The 15,784-nt window shown below is 40.4% G+C and overlaps 1 protein-coding gene across 2 annotated transcripts; it reads right to left on the reverse strand.

Annotated features, from left to right (window-relative positions):
• Positions 1–1,690: 1,690 nt before the first annotated feature.
• ttc14 (tetratricopeptide repeat domain 14) lies at positions 1,691–13,833 on the reverse strand. Of its 2 annotated transcripts, none has more exons than XM_084548772.1 (12): positions 13,267–13,833; positions 12,778–12,902; positions 11,135–11,334; positions 10,881–10,965; positions 10,233–10,362; positions 9,475–9,630; positions 9,020–9,091; positions 8,765–8,884; positions 7,992–8,114; positions 6,367–6,484; positions 4,409–4,515; positions 1,691–4,296 (listed from the first exon to the last, which is right to left on the reverse strand). In XM_084548772.1, the coding sequence occupies exons 1-12, from the start codon at positions 13,398–13,400 to the stop codon at positions 3,330–3,332; spliced, it is 2,337 nt and encodes a 778-aa protein (XP_084404898.1). In that variant the 5' UTR covers positions 13,401–13,833; the 3' UTR covers positions 1,691–3,329. The 2 variants fall into 2 exon arrangements, with proteins under 2 accessions (XP_084404898.1, XP_084404897.1); XM_084548771.1 differs by having other exon boundaries at positions 12,778–12,905.
• Positions 13,834–15,784: the final 1,951 nt, after the last annotated feature.

Below are 15,784 nucleotides of genomic sequence, written 5' to 3' on the forward strand. Positions count from 1 at the left end.
CTACTTTGGCACAGGACGACGCACGGGCGGCCGCGTGTGACGCTGATGTGTGTGCGTCCAGTTATTAAATCAAATATGTGACACCAAGTAGCTTAAAGCACCAATAAGCCATAAGGCCACTTTGGCTTTAATTTGTTAAGTTGAGGGATGACACCAGATGTGCGTTAGGCCATCAGGTTTGAGAATATACCTTCAAAACATCACCGTCAAGACTTTATGTTTTACCATTTCTCCAGGAAAGCTTTTGTATATTAATTTAAAAACTGCTCAGTCCAGTTGGTATTTAGTTTGCTTTTGTCATGACAGTTCACTCAAATCCTCACGCCGAGTCCTGCTACTCACTTGTTTGAGATTTTGGTCATGTCTGGTACACTACATGTGCTGAGTATTGTCCGATAATGACCACCGTTACATTTGGAGGGAAAAAGGGGGAAGCTTGCACGCCTGAGAACACCATCCCAACTGTGGAGCACAGCATCCTGTTGTGGGTGTGTTCTGCTGCAGGTGGGACTGGTGCACTTCACAAAACAGATGGCATCGTGAGGAAAGATCATGAAGAAATATTGAAGGCTACATCTCAAGACATCAGCCGGGAAGTTAAAGCTTTGGCGCAAATGTGTCTTCCAAATGGACAGTGGCACCTAAGAACACTATCAATTGGCTTCCTTCACTCCTCTTTCAAACCATCTGTCTTCTCTGGCTATGATGTGGACGTCGTCAAAAGAGCGTCTTTTGTCCTTCAGATGTAGGTGGACTGTTCTGACCTGAAGAACCAGCTCTACGGTGTTGAGCAACACATCAGGACTCAGTCCACCTACACTTGAGGGACAATTGAGGACATCATCCACTAATTGTAGGTGAGCATTAACAGATCTTAGTCAGTTTCAGGTAGGAACCACTTGGACAAATTGCGTGTAAAACTCTAAATTATATTCCTTTAGAAGGGAAGAAACCTCACATAAGGTCAGTTGTTGTAGATGCCTTTGCAGACATTATTATTTGAAACATGTTTATTTCATAATTTGGGTGAACTACCCCTTTGATAAAATCCTGATTCAAAAAGTCTTGTGATGTTGCCGTGTGTTTCCCCTTTCAACTTTTCCTATTTATTTTATTTTTTCTCAGCAAAGTTTGGGTCTCGCAAAAGTGGAGGGTAAAGCTCCACAGGCCTGCAGCGCTCGCTCCTCCTTGGACTTCAAACGGCACCGACGTACAGTGGATTCCACGCGTGTTCGGGATCAATACCCCGCTGGAAAATTAATCCTCTTCCACGTGTATTACCGGGCCAGAAGAGGTAGCATGCATCTGCAAAATACGCCGGTATTTCTCTCTCGGTAGGATCCTGTGCAAGCGGCTTGAAACAGCCCCACAGGTGAATATTTCCACCACAAAGTCTGACTGGAGGTTTTCTGCACGGTTGCATTTGCATCATCATGGACTGTGTCCTTGAACATGTTCTTTGATGCTGTCAAGTCAAATATATTGAGTGTTACGACAGGACAATGATGGTGCAGTCTTTGACCTTGGAAGCTGATGAAGTCCTCTATGATAAAGATGTTAATTTGTTAATTTGACTCTACAGATGAGGTCGCTTCAGGTCAGCTTTGCTCTGGATTTTGATTTAAATTACACGCATCAGTAATAAATAATAATAAAAAAAAACACAGATGAGTAAATTTAAGACATTTTAAATGCTTTATTGACTCAATCAAAATGTTTGTGATCACAGCTGGAACATCTGTACTATGTGAAGCCTGTAGCGTTAACAGTCAGGTTGTTTGGGAAGAGGTTCGACAAGCCAAAGAAAGAACGCACAAAAATGGCACTCGGCTGTAAACATAAGGCAGTTGTTTTCCTTTAACAGTAAAAAGTCTGGACATCACGAAACAAAAAGGTACCAACTGATTTAATGACTTGTCAAAATGTCCATAAAATGAATATTTAAGTGGGAAGATTAGTTCTTACAATCCTACGACAAAGGGAAGGAGTCTCTAACGGCAGGAGTTTATTCAATCCACGTCACATTCGACAGGTGTGTTAGTTTGGTGTTAACCCTAACCCATGACGTTGTTACACAAGTAGGTGTCCTCAAAAATGTCCTCAGTGTACCTGGACAACGCGTAACAACAGTACTCATTAATGTCGTGAAGTGCTGCTCACTTGCTGCATTTACATGGGCGCTCTGATTATTTCACTAATAATCAGAATAAAAACATCTCCTTAAACCACCTCATTAAAAACAGACTGGACTGATAAGAAGGAATTTTCAGTCTGATTCAGAGATGAGGTGTGAACCTTTGATAATCTGGTCAGTACGAAAATATTAGCTCCTAATAACCAGGTAAACATTTGATCCGATTTCTCTCTTGTTGGGTTGGGGTTAAATCCATTGTTTCTCGTAGAGTAAACATCGGGTGACAAGTTTCAAGGAGAAACAGAAACACGGACGTATTAAAAATATTGGTCATCTTCTATTGGAAGAATTCAGTGATGTTGGTAAAGTTGGTAAAAAATTATTTTCTGCTTTATTTTTGGGAGATCTGACACTCCACAGCAGCAGACACACTGTCAGCATGTAAACATTTACATTTACTATTTAGTGTAAACAGTTAAGTTCAAATCACTGATAGGAAAAAATTCATTCAAGTTAAAGGAACACTGTCCATGTAAACGTAGTAAGTGACTGCATCTCATTCACTGGGTGTTTGTTCAAAGCAGTTTTCCAGAAAATAACGTAATCCTGCACCGCTAAGTTTTCACTGATGAAAACTTCTTTCGTTCAGCCAGTTAAAGGACCAGTGTGTACGTTTAGCTCCACCTAGCAGTCAAGTTGAAGACTGCAACTACCTCGCTTTCCTACAATTTAGTGGAAGAAACTCTGCAACCAGTTTCTGGTTTGACTGTGCTATTACAGAAACATGGCGGGGCTCAGTGGATGAGGAACTGGAAAACGGATTTTACACTAATGAAAACACAATTCTGAATGTCCTGCACACCGCTCCTTTAAATTATTAACATCTTGATGCATTATTTTAAAGCGTTTACTCGGTTTAAATCAGTTTGACGCCAATCAGATGAACATTTTATTCCATTTTGACAAGCCATTCTCTGAAAAATTACTGCAGCTGCTAGCAGACTTTAAGTCTAACCATTGAGAATAAGACATTTCAAAGTAAAAGACACATTTCTCCAACACTGAATAGAGGACTTACAACAGCAGGGGACATTCAACAGATCTGGCCTGTTGTTTTTTTTTGCACAGAATGATTTCATGAAGAAACATCTACATCTTCTCCATAACACTGGGATATTCTGCTTTTGTTTTGGAGTTATTTTTTTGGCTTCACTCCTTTTCCTTTTTCGAACTTGGCAATCTGGTTAAAAATGTCCAGCAGGTTTGCAGGGAGCTCTTTTTTAGGCCTCATCCCGGTCTGCTCGTTGTGATTTCCAACACTTTCTGACGCGCTCCTCTCTCTTTCACTTTCCTTCTCCCTGTCTGCGCTTTCTCCCTCACGATGTTCATGCCTGGCTCTGCTCTCATACCTACCACCATCGAAGGAGCTCCTACTAGATGAGTCGCGCCTCATCCTGTTCTCCGGGTGCTTGGAAGCAGAGTTTTCTGAATATTCGGAACGGAAGCTAGATTTCCGGGAGTGCTCCAACTCGGCTGAGGAGCAAGAGGATTTTCGTTTTTGATTCTCATCTAAACTATTCCTCCTCTTGGAGTCGCTGTTTCTCCTGTCTTTCCTGTTATCCTCAATCCCTCTCTCCCTGCTCTTATCCTTTCTTTCTCTACTCCTGCTCTTCCTCTCTTTTCTCTCTGGGCTTCTACTCCGACTGTTTTTCCTCTTATTTGATCTGCTCTCCTCCCTTTTCTTCCTTTCTCTACGTGAGGAGTCAGACTCGTCCTCCTCTGAAGCTGCCGACAAAGAGTACAGCTGACTGATCTTTCTATCCTCCACGTCTTTCTGTTCTACCTCCTCCTCATCCCTAAAACCAAACCCCGGGCCTCCCCTCTGGTTGAGAAAAGTGGCGGAGGTGTTGGGAGGTGCGGGATACCACTCCACTTCGTCCTCCTCTTTCTCCTTCCTGTCTTTCTCGCTCTTACCATCCTCACTCCTCCTGCTGCTGTCCCTTGACGAGATCCTGCGATGGCGCTTACTCCCACGGTCAGACCTCCTCCGCTTCTTTTTTTTCTTTTTGGACCTCCTGCGAGAGGACGAGGAGGAGGAAGAAGAGGAGTTCCTGGAGGATGACGAAGAAGAAGAGGACGATCTCTTCCGCTTTTTCTTCATCCTGAAAGAATAAGAAGATAACCATTGATGATCTATTCCTTCTTTTTAACTTACAGATGTCTCTACAGGCAGAGCATTATCCTGCCTTACTTTTAAAAGATCAGGCAACTTACCTCTTCTCCTCTTTTAGGATCTTACGTAATTTCTCAGCGCTCGTCGGGCCGCTCTTAGCTTTGACCTGCTCCTTAGCTAGCGCTTCTTCTCGCAGGCGGATCGATTTCTTTACAGTCGCCGGACGAGGCAAAGGCAAGGTATATTATGACAACGGCGGCCAGGCAGAAGCCCACAGAAAACATTTTCAAAAACATACACACCGCGGGACGCAAAACATGCAACAAAGGCCGCGGAACAACATTCAGCCATTTATTCGTCGATTCGTGTAGAAAAAAGCATGAAAAGGAAAAGTAAAAGGTTTGAAGAGATAAGAAGCAAACAGAAGGCAGAATGACAGATAAGTCGGACGGTGAAGTCACATATTTACCACAGAAGAAGAGTTACGATCGAAGAGAAGGAGAGTCGGTTTAGAGCAGGTGGATGGACAAGTGAAGGTGCAGAGAATTCATACAGCATTTGTTCCCCATTGAGAGAGAGAAGGAGGGTTTTCAACGTTACCGTATTAGGACCGGGGGACACGGCACACACCAGTGTCCAGAAGAGGAGACGTCGTTGTCATCGTGCAGTTTATTTATTTATTTATTTTCATCCCCACAAGGCAGGTGACAAGACCGTGGCAGTCGGAGGGTCAAGGGGCAGAGTCCCAGTGTCGCAGACACACACACATACCAAAACACTTCATCAGTATTACAAACCACAGTGTTTGGAACAAAAATAATAATCACGAATAGAGAAGATGTTGTTTTAAGAGACTACAAGCTTAAGTAGTGCTTTTCTCAGTAGTGTGTGTGGGTTGACGTTTCTCTTGTATAAGCAGGTTATTAGTATGTTGGGCACATTGCAATTGTCAAAATATAAGTACACTGGAAAACATGTGATTCTTAGTTGTGTTTTCAATGTCTGGTCAGGTTTAAAAAGCCTTTTTCATCATTGTAGAGGAATAAAATCTTACAATGTGAATACTTTCTTACTTACACTTGTAATATTTGCATATATCTCTCCAGTATTTAAATTTAAAGTTGCAGACATAAGCTGCGCACACGGAAATAAGTTTATATGGTCGACTTTCTAGTAAACTATAGCTTACATGTGAAGCTAGTAGTTAAGGAGCAGCATTATTATTATTTAAAGTCGTGTTTCAGACATTTTTAGCTCTGTTTTTGGTCTCCACCAGCTGCCAAGAAAAATATTAGTTTCTTTAGATGCTAAATGCTCCACTGCGTTCATCAGTTAGTTGATTAATGTGTCTGTACGCTATCTGGTGATTGGTAGCTAGTGTGAAGTGGGCGTTTTTAAACCGGCTATGGCCAAAACTGAATCTATTAGAGCAAAAAAAGTGAACAAAAAGTGGTGTAGTAAATGGTGCAGACAAGAAAGCCCCACGTTTGAAGCTACATTTATAAAATAAACATAAAAATAGTTATTCCATCCATTTTTAATATAATACTTGGAGGCATATATTAAATAAAGGTGCCAGTGTACTTTTAAACAATTCATCTTTACGTACAAGTGGATGATTTTGCCAAATTTATGGAAAAATCTGATGAAATGCTATCAAAGAGTTCCTGAGATGCAGAACACCAAAAGACAATGCCTCCAGCCACGACTGTCGCTAACACAGAGGCATAAAAATATTGATCAATGCTACTAAAAAAAAAATTAAGTTATGATTATTTTTTTTAATAGTGAGACAAAACCAGACGGATGTGACACATCACTACATGTGTCAGACGCTTAAATGTCAAAATAATCTTCACCATCACACAGTAGCAGCTCCTTTGTTTGACTTGTTTTTATGTGGCGATTCATACATCCATAGTTACAATAAAGACAAACAAAACTTTGCATGCTTTACTACTGCCGTGACCTTTAATAGTTACGCTTAAAATAAACACAATGCATACCTGCCAGGTCACACACAGCCTGTGTGTGTGTGTTTGTGTTGTGGCCCGCTCACCTGTATAGTGTCTGTGATCTTGTGTAGGGCGTCCTGTGCCTCAGGGTTTGAGTCATCTAGAGACAGAGCTTTCCTGTAAAGTCCCTCTGCTGTTACCAGTTTCTCCTGTTCTTCAAGCCTGTGCACGGAAACAATAAAGTCAATTAATTAATTACAATCACCTCCTTTTTACTAAGGGAACAAATCAGGCCAGCTGATGCTTACTCTAACGCTTCAACACAGCAAATCAGGCTTTATTTTTGTGAAGTTAATATAATGTTGCAGGTCTACAGGAAGTACAAATCCTGTTGTTATTTTTTCCTTCTGCATCACTTCACCGTCACAAGATTACAAGACTGTGAGATTACCGTGTCTATTTAAGAAAACACACTGGACAAAAAAAGGATTAACAAGGCTGTGATGCAATCAACCAGGAAAGGGCATCCAAAAGCACAGGTGTAACTCTCACGCAGTTTCAGGCCGCAAACAACTTTCCTGAGCTGTATCCCTGAAACCGAACCTTTCTATGAACTCGACATTAAAACAACATACAAAAAACTGTTGGATTGCTGCACAGTCTGAGGTAGAGCTCAGCTGGAGTCAATGTGTAATCTACAAGTCTGCATGACTGCCTTGTTCAAAATTACCAGTGTTCAGAAAATGACTTGGCAGCTTCATTGTGTACGAAAACAAAAAAAAAAAACGGGCAGTGTTTTGTAAAAACATTACGAGGAATTAAGAGGAAACATTAATGCTTCTCGGAAAACTAAGATCCTTACTCATATCATCACAGCAGGATTTATGCTGTAAATATGTAGTACAGACTAAATTAGGGCTGCAACAACAAGTTAACATGATCGGCCCAATAAGACGTACACTTTGTAAAGTTTAAACAGCTGACCACAGCATCTCAAATGAGAAAATCCACTTTCCCACCCTAAAAATAGTATTTGGACTATTGTATTGAGTTTTGTCCGATTCCTGGTTGGTGGTCAGAGCCTGAAGAGTCATTGTCACGTGGCTAATATGTCAACCCTGCTTTTTAGCGGATTTACAAGTTGTAAGCAGTTCCTTTATGCACATACAAAACTAAATACCATAAGGTTATGCTCCAAGTAGGTGGATTCAACCTTTTGTAGGTAAATAACACAGCTCTATTCGAGATTATAATCAGTATAAGACATTGAGGTTAAAACATACTCAACACTACCTATGCTAATAAATAGCAGAATGTAATCTTTCCTAATGACACTGAATAAATCTTAACCCTTGTAATGAATAGTCTCATTTTACTGAAGTTAAAAGTTTGAAATGATGTCTTCAATTACAGATATTATGATGAGAAATAAAAAGGTTGAAAGTTTAATGGAAGAATTTATGGTTATAAATTGACCCAACAATTAACTGACTACTCTGAAAACAAACAAGCTCTACACTGAAGTTGTAACACTGCATCCACAGATCTCAGTCGCGAGAGAAGACATGAGGCTCAGCGCCAACATTACATTAACGTTTATATCTATCACTGATCTCTTTTATATCTCTTATATCTACTGGAATTTTATCAAAAACAATCAGGACACCCCGTCGTGAAGCTGCTATGGAGCTCTCACACCTCGCTGCCTTTTAAGTGGAGCACTGCTTACTGTTTTCCTCTCTCCACCAGTGTCTGGCAGAGGTACTTCTTGGCGTTGCGGTGATCTGGACAGTTCTCCAGAGCCAGCTCAAAGTCTGATATGGCCTTCATGATGCTGCCCTTGTTAGCATACCTTAACAACAACAACAACAAAAAAAAAGAGACAGTGTAAAAATGACAAACAAGTTCTGAGACAGATTTATTTCACTTTCATTTTAGGATTCATGCCAAACTGCTTAAACCAGTTCTTATGGTATGAATGATTACATGTTTAGGACATTAAATCAAGCGTACAGAGGGAATACGATGTTTTACATGAGAAGAACACACACAAATCTGAACAAGTCTGTAACATAACGGCTATTTTCTGCATTTTTTGTTGTGTAATTCGTAGCCATGTTCCCTTTCTGTTAGTTAATAAAAGTGCTTCGTCAATTTTCAAAGGCCTAAACAGTGCATGCTTGCCTTTATAAAAAAGCTGGCCCCAAGCCACAGAGGGCGGCTTACTGCGTCAAGGAAAAGGAACTCGTTGTGGGAACAGGCGTGGAGACAAAAATGTTTCTCATTCTTCACATTTCCAAAATACCTACCTAATACCTTGTCAGTGCAGTACTTAGTTTCATTGTAAAATTGATATACATCAACAATGTCAGATTAAAGAGTCAAAACATCTAGTAAAATAAAAATACACAATGAAGTAGAGGTAAATATTAGAAGCTATTATAAAGACCAAACCAGTATTATAACATTAGAAGTAGGTCTTAAGATTGAAGGTCAACTCACAGAGCTCCACGTGCCACCAGCGCTTCTACATTGTTAGTGTCAATTTCCAAGGCTTTGTTGTATTCGTTCATGGCCTCCACGTGACGGCCATGTTTGAAGTGGTCCACACCTGCACGGACACTGGACATGCATGCAAAATTGAGGCTCAGGAGCGTATTAACGTCACTCTCAGAAGAAGGCAGAGGAAGAAAGACTACACACACACGGTTTAACAGTTCATCAGTGGTTAGATTAGAGTCAATAGTTTTGCATTACCACTTCAAGGCCCAGGACGCCGATTGCTTCTTTCTGATTGCGGAAGCAAAATCCTCCTCTTGGAAAAGTTTACTGTGGAGAGAAGATGTAAGAATTCCAGTGAACTTCAAAGCAGTCCTCTCTCTGCATTACAGGCTTCCTTTTCCCATTCCAGTATTTAATAGCCTAGCTAGAAGGCAAACCACTCATTAACTCAAGTGTAAGGAAAATCACTTTTAGCTGGATTCAGGTGTCAAAGCATGCAACTAAAATTAAGTGATCCTACTGGCAAACGTGCAGCAAACATGTTGGTAAAAAAGTGATTTAAAGATGAACAAAGGAGTAGCCCGTGTCCTTGTTCTGTCTGCCTTCCCTTGACATTTTGTACAGTATTATTATTATTAACTTACAATAACTGATGCCGGGCATAAGCTTTCACAAATGAACTTAAAAGTCCAGTCGGTTGTCATGTTTACCTCTGCAGTCCTCGCATCATTGATGGTGGGTGGGTGTCACTAACTCCCACCTTCTCCAGCAGGTATTCCACTACGGAGGGGTTGTGGTAACCGTGGCAACCGCCGAGTATACGCTCGTAAGTCTCAGTGGAGTCATTGGCTGCGCGAACGCTGCGACTAAAAGGAGAGGAGAATATACGTGAGTCGGAGCAGCAGGAACAGAAAATAAAAACGTTTCCAGGCACAGCTCAGAAAAATTATTAGTGCAAAAAATAAACGGCCGTCAGTTTAGACTTTTGAATATCGCCAGCTGGGTTGGACTCAGATGTTCATTACTAGCCTGGTGGTAGTTAAGAGAAGGGCACTAAGAGTACTGCAACTGAATCGATTTAAAATTCAGAAACAGTTCATTTTATCTTTCAGTTTCAAAACAATTTATGAAATTTGTGGTGTTTTCACAATATTTTATCTCTAGTTGGCACAACTGGATAATGGCTTTGCTTTTGTCCAGCTCCCCATAGTTTTTCAATCAAAAATGCTGCCACACATCAGTTTCCAGGCCTGATGGTGCTCTCAGGGTTGCAGCTTCTGTCATGTTTTGGATCTCTCTCACTAAAGTTGCGAGCTCCTGTGTGCTTCTGATCGCAAAACCAGTCTTGTGAGACCCTGGGGAAATTTTTAAGAAGAGGACGAAGGAAATGGCGTTTTTAATCGCCGAAATCGATCCCAGGACTTTCCCAGGTCTGCGTTCAGCAAAGCAATCCTTGTTGTGTTGTTACCTGTAGTGTATGGGCAGCTCCTCCCTGGTGATAACACCCAGTTTGATGTGCTCTAAGCTGGGAGGAAGACAGGCTGGATGGAGGGACACTGTGATTTTTTCCTGGTAGCGGTCGATGTCTTTCACTCCAGCTACAGCGCAAAAAAAATAAAAATAAAAAACACAGCTGTAAGACATGAGGCCTGACAACAGCAAACAGCCTGACAACAGAAAAACAGCAAAGAACAGCATATGTTTATTGATAAGCGATAAAATTTATTGATAGGAATTTGATTGTGTAATGAAACTATTCAGCACAGCCCTTCACATGTGGGCATCTACACATGAACTAACCAGTTCAAAGTAAAAAAAATAAACAAAAGGTGAAGGTTGATCCAGACACAGGGGGAGGTGATATCATATATCCAGGATGTATCAGATGCACAGTCTCGTCTAGAACTGAAGTATGAGGAAACAACGTGCAGAAACTACTTTCATCTCTTGATCTCTTACGAAACCTGCTAACTCAAGTGGAAATTATGATAACACCAAAACCGAGGCCATGAAGGTGAGTCTGACACTCAGCATGAAGGGGCATTGAGTTCAATCAACAGAGGAAATGGTGTCTTTATGTGTCGAGCTTAAGCGGCTGGTTGTTTGAGACACTAACCTCTGATGATGTCTCCAGTCTGGTAGTAGGACAGGGGATCGTCATGGCTGCCAGTGGAGGGAATTTCTCTGACGTGACAGAGAGCCTGAAGGCAGAGGGGAAAGGACAACAATCAGTTAATTCCCAGACAACCACCACATTCCCCTGAGGTAGAAGATTTACATAACTGACTGTGGTTTTTCTATTTTCACTCTCTCACAAGGTTTTTACAACAAGACTCAAGTTCATTCAACCGATTCGACCTTTTGACCTACCGACAACTCAAGGTCCTCTATGTCTCTCTTCAGACCTCCAGATGTGCAAAGCAGAGTGAGAAAGAAGCCGTACTCTCTGATGTTGTTGATCCTGCCCACCACGATGTCTCCTTTTTCCAAGTCCCTGTACATCATGGCTCTTCTCTCCTCAAACGACACCTCCATGAATAACTCCAGCGGCGGCATGATGGCATAGGGCTCTGGAGGAACACAGGCACAAAGCTGAATCAGACACGTGCCGTTTCTGTGCATCAGACACATATTGTACATTATCAAATAATATATAGTGAACAAAAAATATAAGGATTATATAAATGCTATATAGGTGTTTGTGTCTGTGTGGTTGAATAAACAGCAGTAAGGCGCATCATGTCATGAGCGCATTGCACATGTAAAGAGACTGCTTTTATCTCACAGACATAGTGATCTGAGATCTGTATCAGGTGCCGGAGGATTTGAGATATAAGGCATTAGTCCTCATTTTTTCGGTCTGTTTCCTGGTTCGTAACAAGTTCAAGTCCTGCAGAGTTTTTTCTGTCGTCTGTTCTCATCCTGATTTGTTCAGGTCTAAATATTTGCAATTTCCAACACCCTCACGTGCAAAAACATTAGTCCACGTGCGAGGGAGATCCAAACAATGACAGAACCTACAACTCTGAGAGCACTGTCCAGCCGGAAACACCACAAATCTCTGGAACTCTTGGTTTTAAACAGAAATTTCTCTAATCAAATTTAAACTGAACTCATTAAGTACAGGGTCATTTCCACAGTCTCACCAATATGGAGATTCATCGCCATCTTGAATGAGTTTTGGAATATGCCCGTGCCATCAGGGAAGAAAAATCCATTGATGAAATAACCTGGCCATTCAGTATATTCAGGTAGCCAGCTGACCTCATTCTTTGGGCAACATAATGTTGCTGAACCTAGACCTGAGCAACTGCAGCAACCCCAGATCATAGCACTATCCTTCCAGTTTTTAATAATGTGTTAGACAGTTCTTAACCCAATTTTAGTAGTTTCTTCAATCTCCTTAGATGTTTTCTCTGCTTGATGCATAACAATGATTTGACCCTTCTCAAACAGGCATGGTTGTTTAAGAAATGAGAAGCTACTCATTGCATCAGTTGGGGTTAAATAACTTGTTGCCAACTGAAAGATAATCACCCACGCAGTAATTATCCAACAGGAGGCTCGTACCTATTTGTTTAGTTAAATCCAGGCGGCCAGGCAGTGTATAAAGGCGTTGACTGTTGTTTTTTTCGCTGCATTCAAGTGCAACTTTTTTGGAGAAGACACAGGTGATGCACCACCTGTGTCTTGGCCACAGTTTTCACTGGTTCTTCGTTGTCAGTTAGGTGTGAGTGGGCATTTAGCTGATTTTTTTAATGAATCAATCAACAGGAAATTTATTGGCAACAATGCTATTATATTATCAGCTATGTTCTGACACATTAAAAATCAAAAGAAACTTAGTATATCTGAATTTTTAGTTCAGATGTCAACAAATACAGTATTTTAATGGTTGTCTAGAAAATCTTCAGTTTAACAGCATAAAAGAGATCAACGGGTAAATCAGCAATGTTTCTATTGATGGAGGAACAAGGATGGAGTCAGAAACACGCGATATAACCAACACAAACCTGCAGCCTCCTCCTCTTCGTGCTCCTCTTCTTGAACAGTGACGGTCTTCCATGACGGACAGAACAGGATGTCGGCCTTTCTGGCAATGAACTGCTCCACGAGCGGGTTGCTCTGCTTCTCCCCCCTGCTGCACAGCACGCAGAAATATTCAGCATGGTTTTTCTTTTACTTATTAAACTCTAGACAAACTTAAGTGTCATGACTGCACGGCACACAGATAAAAAAAAAAACAAATTAGAAGATGTTCAGCTTTATAGAATATCTTTAAGTCTTGCTATCATATTGCTGCTATAAAGTGAAATCTTGAATTAAATGACATTAACTGCTCCATAATGAAAATATCTGTTATAATCCTTATACCTTTAAGTAAAATGAACAATCAAAGTGTCAAATTAGTATGTTCTAGATACCATTAACACAAAACAGCCTTCTAGTAGCTCAGTGAAGGTCTCATGGTGATATATATGAGTCCTAACCTGCTGACATACCTTTCATACGTGGCCTTGCACAGGTCAGACACCACAGCTTGAAAGTCTGGGTTTTCCGTTTGCTCAAATTTCAGTTTGCTGAACAACGGCTCACCGTGATAAGTCAGACACTGCCTCAACAAGTCTCTGTCCATTATGTTTACAGGACCGCAGTCACATTATTATATAGCCAAATTAATAATAAGCCGCTGGCTACGATTTTCCCAATTTAAAGAAACTTATCTTGCGACTGTGACATATTTGCTCGCAACAAAACAATTTAAAGTGTTTAACTATCTGGAAAAAATATTTAAAAAAATAGTCTAACGTGTGAAAGTTAAGATAACACTACTGCTCTGCGTTGTGCACCTAGCTAGCTAGCAAACATGCTAACGCTTCGCCACTTGTGGATTTTGCAGTTTCCTATCTTCGTAAAGACTCGCAAAATTCCGTGCCATTAAATATACGAAGAAGTAAATTTCTTATAGCTAAAACACAAGTATAGGCTCAATTGCACAAAGTTTAGCAGCAGAAGTAAACTCAACAAGTCTGAGTCTCCGTGCACGTTAGCCAACAGCCACGAGCGACTGAGCATGCGCCTGGAGTGTTGCAGTGAAAAAGTCCGGAGAAACAAGTTCCATGTAGGAACCAAGGTGGAAACTAATTCTTCCTTGTGGTGCCACGGCAGTTTCTCTTCTCTACATGAATGCTTTATTCTGACTTGAATCGTCCACTATTTAATACCCGTCTTTTATCATACTGGTTGCTTTCACAATTGCCCCCTTTAATTGATCCTCTTTATCAACTGGATATTTCACACTGGCTTGTAAAAATATTGCCCCTTTTTTCTCTTCACATTTCCAGCATCAAATCTAATTTATCTATCATTTGTTTTTATTTGAACTCAGATTTTATATTTTGCTCCTGTATGATAATCTCTGGTCTTTTTTTGTATGATAAAATGTCATAAAATGTTGTTGTTCTTGCTCAACACAAGTGGTTTAGTTTGGAAAACTTTGGATGCAAAAGAAAACCGTAGTTCTACAAGCCAAGTGCTTTGAGTACCAATAGGTAGAAAGAAATTTACTTTGTCAGCTAATTTACTAATACAGTGACACATACACGAAGAAGAGCACTACTATAAGCATCAATTAAATTGCAACTAATCAGTGCAACATGTGAATTAAGGTTTACATTTATAACATAGGGGAAATATTTTGGGGCTTTTCATATTTAAAAACATAATTACAGTTCACAGTTGTGTTAGAAACACTTTGCAAAGGTTTAGATAAGATCTGAGTGCATAGTGGAGTTTGAGCGGACCAAATACTGAGAAAGGACAAAAGGACATGTACTACATGAATTTAAACCTGTCTGACAACCTTGACTGAGGTTTCCCGGAATGCTTTTTTCTGAGAGAGTGCAATGGAATTTTAACTTGGGAAAGCCCACATTGTTGATGCTTTCGCCCATGGCCCAAGTGTACCAAGCTCTGGTTTTCAAGTTGGACTTTGAGCTTTATCAACACCCACACCCCAAGAAAAGTTAATAAACCACTTGAGAAAACAAAAATATTAAATTCCACTTTGCACGCATGCATCTGCATGTCTTCTTCAACTTATGCAATGTTCTTTGTTTTTTAAACCCAGGTATTATCCATAGGAACCTTTCTTTTATTTTTTGTAAAATAAAAATAAAATGTTTCCCAATATGGTTTTCCAATGTACCTTGTGGTTTTCTTTCTTTGAGGAAATAGTGTTTAAATGACAGTGATACAACCAGGCAGTTATAAAAGAAATAAAGAGACAAATGTCATTCAGGATGTTTACAAAATTGTGTGTGATGTTCATAAAATTCTTCATGTCTCTCTCCTCTATCAAAAAAGGCCAACAAATAAACACTTAAAAAAAAAGTTTGTGTTCCTATAGTTTCACTTTATGTGTTATTAATCTTTTGTCTGTGTTGAAATCAAACACAATCAGTCCGAAATACTATAAAACTATGGTCTGTTGCAGTGGTCAGCAATGCCACCTCAGAGGAAGAGGGTTTGCATTTTGTCCCTGTACCTGCTTGGGATTTTATTCCACACCACAATCCAAAAACTTGTTATTTTGTTTAATTTTCTGTGTTTTCCTTGTAATAGAGCAAAGATCTCTCACTCATCTGGAATAGGCACCAGCCTCCTATGACCTTCTAGCGGATAATAGAGGATGGATGATTTGCTTTGTCTCAGTGGTCTAGGTGGTCCATACCCCATTTAAACTTCCTCTTATGGGACTTGACTCTCAACGTAACACTGCACGGTGTAAGGTCAGTGCAGGCTGGCTATGTTAGCTAGTTTTTCAGGTTGTCTGAAAGTAGGTCTCTGTCAATAGGCTGAATAGCTGAAGGAGGAGCAAATCACAAACCAAGAGAAGATTTAATCTCAAACAAGAAACCAGTCTGTACTGAGAGCAGTGAGAAGAAACAACACGTTTCATCATGGCCGGAAAAACCCTTTGTTGGATATTTTTGCTTGGATATTTTCATGCCTGCTATG

The sequence above is a fragment of the Chelon labrosus genome (genome assembly GCF_963514085.1).
Source record: "Chelon labrosus genome assembly, chromosome: 7".
NCBI lineage: Eukaryota > Metazoa > Chordata > Actinopteri > Mugiliformes > Mugilidae > Chelon > Chelon labrosus.